Source organism: Oratosquilla oratoria, chromosome 28, assembly GCF_046742065.1.
Source record: "Oratosquilla oratoria isolate Oo_2021 chromosome 28, ASM4674206v1, whole genome shotgun sequence".
NCBI classification, from domain to species: domain Eukaryota; kingdom Metazoa; phylum Arthropoda; class Malacostraca; order Stomatopoda; family Squillidae; genus Oratosquilla; species Oratosquilla oratoria.
In genome coordinates this window covers 49,554,188-49,568,958 of record NC_134804.1, presented here as the reverse complement: position 1 = coordinate 49,568,958, position 14,771 = coordinate 49,554,188, and the positions used below count along the sequence as shown (strand labels likewise).

The following is a 14,771-nucleotide window of genomic DNA, read 5'->3' as shown; positions in this document are numbered from 1 at the left end:
TGACGATACTGCGCTTGTGGCAGGTCAGAGGGGGGTTTAAGGGAGATAGTGACGAAGTTTGGGAAAATATGCGATAGGAGAAAGTTGAAGGTAAATATGGGTAAAAGTATGTTGTTGAGATGTGTAAGGGGAGAGGATGGCAGCGAGTTGGAAGTATGTCTGAAAGGAGAGAGGCTGGAGGAAGTCGATAGTTTGAGGTATTTGGGGTCGCATGCGGCAGGAAAAGGAGGAGTGGAGGTGGAGGTGAATTGTAGATTGAAAGAAGCAAGTAAATGCCTTGCGGGACAAAAAAAGAAAAAATGTAATGAGAAATGGGCATATGGGAATAAATGCAAAGAGGAGATTATATGAAGGGATGGTTGTGCCGACAGCACTGTATGAAGAAGAGAGAACATTTGAATGTGTTTGAGATGAAATGTCTGAGAAGTATGGTGGTAAGGGTAACAAGGCTGGATACATCGAGAAACGAGGATGGGAGGAAGAGAGTTGGGGTGGAAAATGAGATGACAGATAGAACTGATGAAAGAGTATTGGGATGGTTTGGACACATGGAAAGAATGAGTGAAGAAAGATTAGTAAAAGAGGTGTAGGAGGCAGAGGTGGAAGGAATGAACTTGAGGGGACGACCGAGGATGAGATGGATGGATGGGGTGAAGGAGGCGTTGAGCAAGAGGGGAATGTCTGTTGAGCAAGGAAGGGAGAGGGCAGGAGATAGAGGTGAATGGAGAATGGTTGTGTATAGATGATACCGTGATGCAAAGAAAGGAGGGTTGGAGAATAGAGGGGTAATTGTTATGGAGTGGTTATGTGTGAATGGTATTTTGACACAGCCCGAAGGGGTTTCTCCCCGTCTTCTCTTTTTCTGCATCAGGGGACGAAGTAGCCTTGTTGTGGATGTGCTGTGTCTTGCTGCACTGCCTCTGACCCAGAGCAGTGGGCGGGAAACGGGGATGACCCGTCATCCATGAGAAGCTAAAATGAAAGAAGGGAATGGGAAGGGTGGTGGATGGGAGTGGAGTGGGTAGGAATGAAAAGGGTGGGAGTGGAGTGGGTAGGAATGAAATGGGTGGGAGTGGAGTGGGTAGGAATGAAATGGGTGGGAGTGGAGTGGGTAGGAATGAAATGGGTGGTTGTGGAGTGGGTAGGAATGAAATGGGTGGGAGTGGAGTGGGTAGGAATGAAATGGGTGGGAGTGGAGTGGGTAGGAATGAAATGGGTGGGAGTGGAGTGGGTAGGAATGAAATGGGTGGGAGTGGAGTGGGTAGGAATGAAATGGGTGGGAGTGGAGTGGGTAGGAATGAAATGGGTGGGAGTGGAGTGGGTAGGAATGAAATGGGTGGGAGTGGAGTGGGTAGGGATGAAATGGGTGGGAGTGGGTATATGGCTTTTGGCTTGGCTACTCCCCTGGTACGTGGGTAAAAACCCTTGGTATAGAGCAACGTTCCTTAACCAGGGTTCCCCGGAACCCTAAGGTTCCGCAAAAGGTCCCTAAGGGTTCCGCGAGAACAAGTGAGATAAGCTAATGCACTTTTGATTTCTTATCTTATTTCATACACGAAATATAATTAAAGACGCACGACATATTCTTGTTTATTGTAATAATGTAATATAGACATCATCCTATCTAACCCATCATCACGATGAAAATAAAAATGAGAAAGATATGGTATATGTGTTTTTTTTTTTTTTTTTTTTTTGCGTAGGGGTTACTAAAGACATGCAATTTGTTTTAAGGGTTACGCAAGGGTAAAAAGGTTTAGAAACGCTGGTATATAGATAGATAGATGAATATGCATGCACAGTAGACACCGCTGCCTAGCCTGCCTGCAGTGTCTCGATAACCGGCATCGAGGTTGGACGCGCATAGATAGCTCTCGTCTGTCCGTGTGAGATAAATGTAACAATACTGGGAACCAGACACACACGTGCTGTGAGACCCAATGGGTCTAGCCATATGCTCAGTAGAGACCAAGAGACAATACTAACTTCCAAAAACCAAGGAACCCTTTTGAAATTGGGTGGGGATTGACTGCAGCTAGTGATTTTTGCCCTTAGAAACAGAAACATAGAATTGAGATTAAGCATCGATCTCAGAATCTTAGTGACTTGGGAATAATTAGTCTATGATTGGTGGTGGTAAGTACAGGCATGTACACAAAATGTACACACATATATGCACGCACACACATACACACAAACACACACACACACACACACACACACACACACACACACACACACACACACACACACACACACACACACACACACACACACACACACACACACACACACATGCATATAGGTTCTGCGGCCCTTCTATAGATTCTATGTGTTGAAATGTTGAACTGTTGTCTGTATTGTCTAAGTGTGGGACTGTTTCTGTATCTATTGTTTATAGTAGTAAGATGAAGAAAACAGTCACCAGTTGTCAAGATAACACAAGATAATATGATAAGCAACAAAGCGCAAAACGTCTCTAAGGACACTATCACACTGGGCTGTTTTTCCTTCGACAGTTTGAGCAAATTTACAGCTCACAGCTTTCGGGAAGGAACTGCGTATGCTGATGGAAAACAATCCTCCTTTTTATGTATTTCTGTTGAGAAAACAAAATAGTCTGCCATAGTGATTTTATGGCGGAAATATTTCTGGGGGTGGGTTGTATCGCCGATTAATCGGAGGTAGGAGGTAATATAGCTTTGTTCCCTTTTGTTTACACGTGATAATTCCTAGCCCAATCGTAGGACTCTTGTTTGTCACGTTAACTATCTATACGTCAAGGTCAGAGTCGTTACATGCCAAGTATCGCCCCAGGGCAAATTTCCTAGTGACAACCCCCCCCTCCCCCACCCACCCACCTCATCCATCTCCACTTCCATACCTTACATCCTGTTTTAGCCATTGGCTTGCGAAATAATTAAACAGATATTAAAAATTGTATTTAATGTCCCTCTTGCACAAAGGATAAAGGGAAAATATTTCATATTCTGTTCATTCTAATGCAAAATTCGTATATTGGGGTAAAATATTCAGGGCACCTTTGACTTTTTTATTATAACTATTTTGTCAGCCTTGTTGGCGGCATGTCCAGACAAGAATTGCCCCCCGCCCTAAATGTGCCTCCCCAGGGCATATGCCCCCCTGCCCCCCCCCCCCCGTGTGAGGGCTCTGCATGTGTTGTATACCTAACCAGCCTATTTCTAAAAGTGCCCAGCCTATTATACTATCACAAGGCCTATTCCAACAGTCCACAGCCATTTTCAAAACAATTTCTACCAATTTCCTCCCTAGAATGAAAAATACCCAATTTAAAACTATTGCTTCTTGTTCTAGTAGTATTGCTCACTTAAAACACGTTTTAATGTCACACTTATCAACGCTTCTGAACCACCTAAGTGTATATATAAGTGGTTCTTAACCTTTTTTTTTGCCATGTCCCACCTCATCATCTTCAAAATCCTGATGTCCCCCATGTGCTGATATACAATTCTTATAATTCGAAACATAAACTTCCCTTCAGCTGAAAAAGCGTAAATAAAACCTTGTTTTAACCACTTCAAAAGAACAAGGCATCAATGGAAAATAAAAAACAAAACAAAATTGAATAAAATAAGAATAAAAAATATTTGACACAGACTTCCTTAATTGCCTTCAATTGCCTTAATTAAAAATTATATTGCCCCACCTGAAAAAAACAAACTGTCCACCTGTGGGGCGTACGCTCCACGTTGAGATGACTAATTAATTTCCCGACGAGACTCGCATGCTGTCGTACTATGTAGTCTCAATTTCATCGAATCATTCAGATGACTCGTTTCAATAAAGACTCGATGAAATTGAGACTGCATATTAATACACCATGCGAGTGTTGTCGAAGAATTGGTCAACTTCTCTTATATGATCGCCATGGTCTAGTATTTTGCGTCCTATCCTTGCGGTAAGGTAAGGTTAGGATAGGTTTGGTTAGGTTAGGTTAGAAGGTTCGAGTCCCAATGGAGTAGTTTCTAAATTCCTTGGTCATAAATCCACACACTCACACATATGTAAATATATATAAGTATGAAAAATGTATATATCAACAATATCAGCATTACCTTATTCATATATTCATCCATTTCAAACTGAACCAAACCTATGAATATGAAATGTTTTGCAAAGCCCTGGTGTTGATCATTAGGATAGAAACGCTGGTGAAGAGAGCAATCCCACCTAGCTTCCTCTGAACGCATTTATTGTTAGATTTAGTCACTAACTTCTCTATACAGTAGATCTACTATCGCCGTCTCCCAGTTCATATAGGCTATGATTTTTTTCCTAAAACTACACACACCTGATATCGATATTTTTATTTCAAATATATTCACATTCTCTCGTTAACTTTCACTCATTGTTTCCTCTACAATTTTCCTCACCCCTCCCTCTTATATATTTCAAATGTGGTCCCTCCATGACAGTTATACTATCCATCCTTTCATTCTCGCATATATCTGTCCTTCCTGCATTCATACCTATCAGTCTTTTCATACTTACCTCTTTCTCTTCAGCCCCAATTCTATAAATTAATTCAAAATATTATTTACAGAGAAAGGGCCGAAAATCCTACTGAAGAAAGTAATCAATACTATATTTTCTATACTTTCGCCATCGTAGAGCATGGAAGGGATGCGGGAAACGAATCAAAACAACTTCGGCTCCACACTCCAGTAACGAATATTTTCCCTCTTATTTCAATAATATATATTTTTTCCAGATTTATTTTCTTTCCTTTCTTACATGCACGCACAGAAACGACAATGGCGATTGAGGAAGTCAACAGAAGGTGGACGTTCCCTAACATGCGAGTGTTTCTCTTCAGAAATGGATCTCTGTCGCTGCTACCATATTTGGGTACGTGTCACGATACCTTTCTCCCTTCACCAAAAGCACATCTTGTTTCTGCGGGACAGTGTAGATTTGTCTAGGGTTGCTAGATTAGAAAAGTAGAAATACGGAACACTAAAAAAGTATAAATATATTACTATGTAATTATATCGAACCGACAACATGCATGATGTCAAGCCGTTACTTTACCTACTACACTTCAGGTGTCCCATTAATGTACATTTTTGGATTTAACGTAATACCCAAAGAATTAAGGTCCCCGAGCCCAGCTCATAATGCAAGGTAAGGTTGATCCGAAGCCTTGCATTCTCTTTCGCCGTAGTAAGCACCTAAAGTGAATCACTTGTAAATGTGACATCATACTAATAATCTTTCCGGCCGTCGCCCCGGGAATCGAACCGAGGCCCAGCTTGATGCTAAGACGTCATTTCTATAGCTCTTATAGCATAGTTGGTAAGGCATGTATATACACATACATGTGTACACACACACACACACACACACACACACATAACCACGACTCGGTGGCACGGTTGGTAAAGTCCCATACTGTCAGTATGGCGGTACCGGCGGTACCTGGTTCGAAATCTGCCCAGGGATGAAATAATTTCAGTATTGCTGGGCTGCTGGGTGTTACTCCAACTCTCGTGGGCGGAGAGTTGGGGTATGTGTGCGTGTAAGGTCAACGTATTACCCATATATCGGTCATACGAGCTCTGAGCTCTCTTCCGGGAGGGAAATAGCTATCGATCAAGAGTCCAACACGTGATCCAAGACCATGGTGGTGAATCGCACAATGTGTACACACACGCACACACACACACACACACACACACACACACACACACACACACACACACACACACACACACATATATATATATATATATATGTATATTATATATATAAATTTTATATATATACATATATAATATATATATATATAAATTGTATATATATATATATATAGAGAGAGAGAGAGAGACATTGGGACAAATGATGGGAAAGGTGGAGGGGGAAACACGGGTCTTTATCTGATTATCGAGTTTATTCCTGACCGGTTTCGCTTACAATAGCTTCTTCAGAAAAAGCTATTGTAAGCGAAACCGGTCAGGAATAAACTCGATATTCAGATACAGACCCGTGTTTCCCCCTCCACCTTTCCCATAATACATATATATATATATATATATATGTGTGTGTGTGTGTGTGTGTGTGTGTGTGTGTGTGTGTGTGTGTGTGTGTGTGTGTGTGTGTGTATGTGTGAGTGTGTATGTATGTATGTGTGTGTGTGTGTGTGTGTGTGTGTGAGTGTGTATGTGTGTATGCAGATATACATATATATCAATCAATCAATCAGCCATCCTGAATCTACTGCTGAATAAAGGCTTCTTTAATAACATTCCATGACTCACACGACTGGGCGTCACGCCTACAAACTTCTCTATCCCGTCTCTCCACCTTCTGTCTGGTCTCTCTCTCGCACTCTTCCCATTTCGCGGCGTCCATTTAGCAACACACCTGTTCCATCGTTCATCAGTCGTTAGCGCGAATTTGCCCGCCCAGTTCCACTTCCTCTCTTTCACCGCCTCCATGATATATTTCACTTTAGTCTGCTCTCTCACCCAGTTTGCTCTCTTTCAGTTTCAGCGTTATTTCAACTGTTAATCTCTCCATTCTCTTCTGCACTCTTTAGCTTTGTCTCCATCGCCTTCGTTAGTTTTCGAGTCTCATATTCGTAGATTATTACTGGCAGTATACAGTGATTGTAAACTTTGTGTTTCAACCATAAAGGTATAGAGTTTCTCATGATCTTTTTATACTTACCAGACATTTTACAACCAATTGTGAAACACCTTTTTATTTCATTATCATGATCTTTAGTCACTTTCACCATTTGGTCTAAATGATTATACTCTTCAACTTCTTCAAGGCTCTTAGTATCGATTATAATCTCTTTACTTTGAACTTTCGTGTTGAGCACTACTTTAGTTTTACTTTTATTAATTTTTAAACCTAATTTTAGACTTCCTTTGTTCAGATCACTCAGCACATCTTGCAAGTCCTCTGTTATTTCCGAAATAAGAATAATGGCCTATAGAAATCTTAGGTTATTAGAATATTCGCCATTAATCTTCAAACTTTTTTCTTTCCAAATCAACCTTCTGAAAATCTCTTTCAATCAAGCTGTAAATAACTTGGGTGACTTTAATGCTAAAGTGGGGAAGAAGATGGGAGATGAGTTGTGCAGTGGGAAATTTGAAGTAGATGAAAGAAATGACAGAGACGAGGTGTTAGTCAAATTTGCAGAGAACTACAACATGAAGATAATGAACACTTTCTTCCAAAAACGTGTTGGTCGTAAAAGTACCTGTAGAAGTCCAAATGGAACAACAAAGAACGAAATAGACTTCATATTAGGAGATGAGAGCAGGAGCGTTAATAATGTTACGGTCATAAATAAAGTAAATGTAAATAGTGACCATAGAATGGTAGGTTGCACAGCTGAATTCAGTTTCAGAACCGAGAGAATGAACTAGTTTTGAAAAAGAAAATAAACATTGAGAAGGTTAAGGATAACAAGGAATTTCAGTTAGAAATTAAAAGCAGATTCGAAGCTCTAAGAAATAACGAGGACACTGTCAAATATATGAATTTGAATTTGGTGAATATCATAAGGGAATCGGCAGAGAAGGGAAGTTCAAAAAACGGTAGTGAGAAAAAATACTCCAAAGTTACAGACGACCTAAAGAAGTACTATGCAGATGTAAAGCTGGAGAAACGAAATAGAGAGTAGAACTAAACAAGCTTATCAACAAAAGGCAGGGATCAGAGAAAAGAAAGAGAAACATGGATGAAATATTCGGAAAGGTAAACGTATTAATGGGGTGGAGCACAGATGAGCTTTAGGAAGACAGCAAATGATATCTTTGAAAGATACAAATGGAAAGGGTTATCAAATGCAGAGACAAAATGATAAAAAGGGTAGAAGAATTTTACCAAGAGTTTTACTTGTCAAAGACCGTGGTTGAGTCAGTAAATTCATCTGTAGATGTTAGTGGTGTACCTCAAGTTACAAAGGGAGAGGTAGAGTTTGTTATTAGAAATATGAAACGAGGAAAAGCACCTCGAGAAGATGGTGTATCGTCAGATTTTCTGAAAGATGCAGGGAAAAAAGTTCATATCAGATTACCTCAGTTGTACACCCAGTGTTTACATCAAGAACACGTCTCTGAGTCATGGGTTATTTTGCTCCATTAAAAAGGAGACCAGAAAGACCTTAGTAACTACTGACCTATTAGTTTGCTATCAAATGTATATAAAGTGTAAACCAAGGTCCTTACAAACAGACTAAGTAAATATTCAGATGGAAACCAAGAGAACAGGCTTTAGAAGCGGATAGATAGATAGATAGATAGATAGACTTTATTTGGCAATAAATCAATGTACATGAAGTGCAAATAATGACAAGAACACATAGTTCGAAATAATAAATGTCAATTGCCGAGGATAACACAAAAAGCATGAACGCTTATTTCCATTGTGGTCCTCATGGATATTCGACTGTAGACCATTTACAGGCGATGGGTCAAGTAATCGGTAGAACAAATAAGAACATAAGAATTAAGGAAACTGCAAGAGACCATAAGGCCTACACTAGGCAGTTCCATGTCCATTACCACCTGCCATCACCATCCATACAGTTGTCTAACCGTTTCTTAAAACAACCGATAGTTTCCGCGTTCACTGCATGGTTACTAAGCCAATTCCACACGTTGACCATCCTATTAGTAAACCAGCTATTGCCTATTCCCTTCTTAAATCTAAATTTGTCCAGTTTAAATCCATTACTGCGAGTCCTACCCTGTTGTTTTGATATGGTGACCTTGTTTGCGTTACCATTGTTAAAGGCTTTGATCCACTTGAACACCTCTATTAGATCACCCCGCAATACACTCGCTACGCAACTAGTGTGTAAACGAACAGATCCTAAGAGTTCTAGAAAAATATACGAAAGGCACCGCTGTAATTCGACTGCATAAAGATACAGAAAAAATAAAGATAAAGTTATACGAACTTCACTAGCGCCGATCGTTGAGAGTTCGTTTGATTAAATATTACTTCGGTTACAAAATTCGATTTCTCAAATCTCCAAATATCAAAATATATTTCCATCATAAATACCAAAGCTAAATGGTGAACTATGGAATTGTAAACCTTTTACAAATGTTAGACTTACAGTTGAAATGTTCTTAGAGAAGTCTAGATCTCTGTAAGCGAAGCTATATTCTTGTTGTTCAAATGGAGGTGGAGGTAGGATGTGTGAAGAAAAATAGTTCAGTGTGATAACCCCTTGAGGTAAATCGCTTGCTCTGACACTGATAACAAACAAGAGAATAAAAAGTACAAGCAAAAAATCAGATAAGGATGTTAAAATTCTTGTGGAGGATCAGCAGAGAATTAACACTAATATTAAAGATTGGAGGCACTTTAACGCAAAATTGGGATTGTTAGTTTTAAGTTTATGTTTACCCATTGACAGTTTTTAGATAATTGTTTCCTCTCGGATGTCTGCAAAGAGTTGTGTAAACAATTGGAGCGCTAGTGTCAAGTAGAAGGATAGCGCGTTAGAGCGGTAAGGTGATTATAGATTATTAGGGGGTCAATTTACGAGGAAGTAGCGGCATACAGTAAAATTATGAGACTTACTCAATGAAACTGGTTCAGATTTTAACTACAGACTTCAGGTTTGATTCGTCACTCGTACTGTGGATAGTCACAGTGTCTACTACTTTACATTTTTCCCATTTGATTAATGATTGTTGTATTGTAATAAAATAAAGTAGTGATTATGTATCCCGAAATATTTACCTATTTGTAGTACTGTATACAGGAAAGGGTCGGTAATATTTTAGAATCTTGCAAGGGATCCATGTTCGAAGGTTTTGTCTCGCAGTCTCCGATATTTAGTTTTTCATTCATTTAATTTTTATAGTTCCAGCTTGGGGCTGTATTATCTGCTTTTCCAGTTTCCACGAAATATAATGATGCATGTTATTGTTAATGATATATAATTTTTATCAACTTAGGAAAAATACAAAAACAAAAACAACAAGGGATTTATTGGCAAGCCTGAAAACTGTCTGAAGCCTTACATTTACGATTACGAATGATAGAAAATCTGTTGCAGTGGTGTTGTTGTACCCAAGCTAGACAAGGTCTGGCAGCAAGTAGAAGAAGGATTTAGGGCGTTTAGGAGGTAGGGCAACCTGGTGTATGGTCCAATCTTCAGCAAGAGTTCAGGGCTAGGTTATAGTAGGTTTGTTAGATTTGATTAAATTTAATCATGATAGATTAGTATATGATAGATTAGGATAAACAAAATTAGATTAGATTATTGTTGGGTTTGATGGTTAAAACCACAGCGGGTTACATTATCCCTGTCTTTAATAGGCACATGTGTATTTACCTGATTGTCGTGTACAGGAAAGGAACAGTACCTAGCCTGAAATAAGTGTGTGTGTGTGTCTTTGTGTTTACCTGATTTTATTTACCTAATTGTAGTATATAGGAAAGGAGCAATTCTTAGGTTAAGTCCATTTTCATACTTTCCAATTTATCATGCCTAGCCTCAAATTCATGTACAATTCAAACTTAATCTATAAACTTGATTTCCAATTATTATATTTTGATTTGAATTCATGTTTTGTTCCAACTTGGGCTTCTCCATCTAAGCCATTCCAAATATTTATGCATCAATGTAGAAAATGTATTTCTTCACATCTTATAGATATGTATTGTGTGTGTGTGTGTGTATTTACTTAATTTTAGTGTACAGGAAAGGAGGAAAGATAATCGGGTCCTGTCTCCTGTTCTCTAATTTTCTAACATACCTAGACTATTCATGTGTATCTACCTAGTTGTATTTACCTAGTTGTATTATACGGGAAGGGGAGCTATGCTCACAGTGACCCGTTTTTGTATCTTGCAATATCTAGTTTGTTCTTAAATTTTTGTATGGTGTTTGGACACACTACTGTTTTGTCCAATTTGTTCCAAATTCATGTACAGTTCCAACCTAATCTATTACCTTGATTTCCAATTATCATATTCAGATTTGAATTCATATATTGTTCCAGTTTGGGCTACTTTATTAGCTATTCCATGTATATATGCATCTAGATGGAAAACTGTATTTCTTCACATCCTTTAGACATGTAGTCTTTCATAATTTGTTCTTACGATCTCTTGAAGCCCTTCTATCCTTAATAGATCTCTCCTGTCAGTGCTGTCAGTGTATTCTATTCCCTTGAGTGACCTGAGCACTGTAATCATGTCTCCTCTCTCTCTTAACCCCTTCAATATGGGCCAAAATGTCGCGGGCAGCATTAGCTGCCAGACATGCAATGTTGTGTCATAATACTCACATTGTAAAAAATAAAGTTACCGCTGTATTGCTCGATCTCTTTCACCCATGAATTTTGATAACCATAGAAAATATGATGAAGCCAGTTTACAGAGTATGGAGGTCACGCAGGTACAACTACAATATATATAATCAAGACGCCGACATCGGCATCCTCGCGTACCCACTTGCTCCTCATGACACCTACATAGGCGTCATCATATCGAAGGGGTTAATAGATCTCTCCTGTCAGTGCTGTCAGTGTAATCTATTCCCTTGAGTGACCTGAGCACTAATGATATTCCCTCTTTCTCTTAAATCTTTCAAAGTTGGCAGACCTAGTGCTTTTAGTCTCTCCTGAAATGGTTTATCTGCCAGGCAGGAGACCAATTTGGTTGCAGCCCTTTATATTGTCTTGACCTTGTTTATATCCTTCAGTCTGTGGGTGCCATACCACTAAAGCATATTTCAGTCTTGCCCAGATCAGGGTTTTGTTGATTTTTTTTTTTTTTTATCATCTTTTCAGCCATATAGTGAAAAACCACCTTAATTTTCTGCATCTCTCCCACAATCCTACTAATATGTCATTCAGGTGATAGGTTGTCTTTTAGGAGAAAGATTACGAAGTGTTGATACAAAGGATTACAAAGGCGGAGCATGCCGACAGGAGACCTTTTGATCCATATCTACAGTAGGTCGGATGTGAAAAAAAAAAAATCATATTAATGATAAAATAATAAATAAAAACTATAATTTTGTAAATAAATAAAATACATAAATAAATGCATAGGTATAGTTAAATAATAAACAAACAGGTAAATAGTAAATAATAGTAAATTCACATATAACTAATAATAAATGAAAATCAGACAGACAAATGATAACAAAACAAAAACCAATAATATAGAATAAATTATAATCATTACAACATCTTGCTTAGGTATTTAACTAAATGATTCTTAAAGCTTCGAACTGAACTACATTGCACTACCTGTGCAGGAAGTTTATTCCATTCATTAACTACACTGTTGGCAAAGTTGTTTCTACCTACTTCCAAATTGAATCTAGTTCCGGACAGATACAAGAACCTGTCACCTTACAGACATGTCAGCAGGAGAAAAATATGAAGTGAGTGCATTCATAGTTCCATCACTTTGCGACGTGGTGGTACTCTAGACCTCTGCCATAGGATGGTAGCCATATAATAACATTATTGATAGTGACCCAGTTTATTAATGTGGAATTATTTCTCTCCAACATGCCACAGAAATGAGGAGACCAAATTATGGTAAGGACTGTTAAAATTTGATGTGCTAGCTGGTGTGCTCACATTTGCTTATGTTCATGTTATGGTACTAGGTCAGAGGCCTAAGCAGGCTAGGCTCATTCCTGGTAAGTCAACAACTGATCTGTGCTGACACGTGTTTAAATGGGTTGCTTTCAGCCTGTGTTGATCTCAAGGTGTTTGATTCGGTACATCACGGAGTTTTCTTGGGTCTTCTGCATTTCCATGGGATTCCTACAGAGATTATATTTTGACTTAATGTCTGCTTTATATTCTGGAACAGTGTGTTGTGAAATGTAGTGGAAGTGTCTGACTAGTTTCCTTTTGACTGAGGAATGAAATAGTGGTGTATCCTGGCCTCAACACATTTCAGTACTCTCATAGACTTGGTGATGGACAGACTTGTCAGTTAGCTTCATTGTCATTGGCAGTGAGCATCCATTGGCAATACAAATGTCACTGACTTTGTCTTTATCAATGATGCTGTACTGCTTGTGGAGTCACCTCACAGGGAGGTAAGACCAAAAGTACTCCAGGTCTTCTGTATCAAGACTAAGGGTATGTGGGGTTTAACTAAATGACACATTGCTTGTAGAAGCACTGTAGTGTAGTGCAGAATAATGATGGGTCATGTTGAGAAATCCTTCAAAGGATTTGCATTGTTGATATTTATGGAGGATGACTAAAATCAGAATTTTAAGTTGTGTATAGTCATGAGATATGGACACAAATTGTTCACTTGAAGAGGTGTTGTGAGGTTCTTTGATACAAAGTGTCCTCAAAGAATCATGGGTTATCACTGAAATGACTATATAATAACCTCAGGTTTCATTGACTTAAAACTCGCAACCTTACAGTGGGTAGCAACAATCCTTGAGTCTTGCCATGGTTCTTTTTAGGAGGAAATTTTGGACTTGTCTGTGTTGTATTAGTGTGGCACTGTTTCTCTGTCATTGGTTGAAAGTAGTAGGAGGGAAGCAATTGAAGGATGTGAGCTTTCCCTTTGTGAGATGGAAATACAATTGAAGTTGATAGAGAGATATTAGGCCTAATCCAGAGACCAGGCTTCATAGAGCTGCACTTCCAGATTGTTGAGGCTGAAAAGTTTTGAAAATGGGCAGCAGGGAGATGATTTTCTGTGCTGTCCACCATGCAGGAGACTAGAATAATAAGATTCCTGATATTGGTCCAGTGATTTTGTATCAAACTAGTAACTGCTTTGTGAGACTCAGCCAAGACCTGTTACTAGTGTAAGTTGCATCATGGAGCATACTATACTGATGCTGATCCCATACCAGAGAGACAACCCACGGTGGGGTAGACAAAGGCCATGGAACTCATGGCTAGGGCAACTTGACTGCTTTTGACAAGAACTATATGGAGGGGAAGGGTGGTTGCATAGGGTCTTGTTCCGAGAAACCGTGGAGATTGGTATCAGCATGACAGTGAAGTGATTTGAATAACCACCTCCAAGGAGGGTGGTTGGGTAATGAGGACATTTGCTTCCAGCAGATGATGCCATGATAACTCATTCCTTTTCGTGTTCTTAGAGTTTGCCAAGATATTAGAGAAAACTTAAGAAATGTATAAATTTACATGACTGCAGTAATGTCTGTTTAGTTTTAGTACTCAGAGGATTTTAACTTGTCTATATATCAAAAATATTCTCCTCCATGTAAGGGAAGTAGCCAGCCAAGGGAAACCCACCCCACATCCATCCATCACCCATTTGTTTCCCTTTTTTCTTAGTTCCATGTGGAGCTAGATTATCTAAATAAGTTGGTAATCTCCATCTAAATCATTTAGAACATAGAATAAAAAGCACCATTTGATTGATGCAGCAGTTATAATGGAAGGAAGATAGAATTAGAGTAATATAGTATTCAAGTAACTAAGATATCTTCTTCTTACAGGCTTCATTTGGAAGTGTGTCAGCAATACAGTGTGGGTAGTTTTCCTCATATTTGGCTGCTATGGCATATACAATTTCTTCAAGGTGGAAGGTCCAAAACATCGCATTGAGTTTTATGATGGAAATAAAACTGTGGATGAATTTCCTTATCCTGGTAAGTACCATTTTATTCCATTCTTTTGTTAGAGCCCAGAAGTCAACAGTGACGTTACATGCACCAAAGCCAACCCTGTTGGACATTTACATACAGAAAACAAAATCCTCCTAATAGAACACTATGTGAA

The 14,771-nt window shown here is 38.9% G+C and overlaps 1 protein-coding gene across 3 annotated transcripts in view; it reads left to right on the top strand.

Moving 5' to 3' along the window:
* The first annotated feature begins 1,841 nt into the window (after positions 1-1,841).
* LOC143040186 (protein O-linked-mannose beta-1,2-N-acetylglucosaminyltransferase 1-like) overlaps positions 1,842-14,771 on the top strand; it is a 36,153-nt gene continuing 23,223 nt past the window's right edge. Inside the window, exons 1-3 of one of the 3 annotated variants that reach the window (XM_076210851.1) lie at positions 1,842-2,136; positions 4,789-4,890; positions 14,489-14,641. In XM_076210851.1, the coding sequence (XP_076066966.1) occupies positions 2,124-2,136; positions 4,789-4,890; positions 14,489-14,641 (268 nt within the window). In that variant the 5' untranslated portion in view covers positions 1,842-2,123. Of the gene's footprint in view, positions 2,137-4,788; positions 4,891-9,425; positions 9,521-12,557; positions 12,579-14,488; positions 14,642-14,771 lie in introns of those variants that run through there. The other 2 variants (XM_076210852.1, XM_076210853.1) reach the window with 2 other exon arrangements.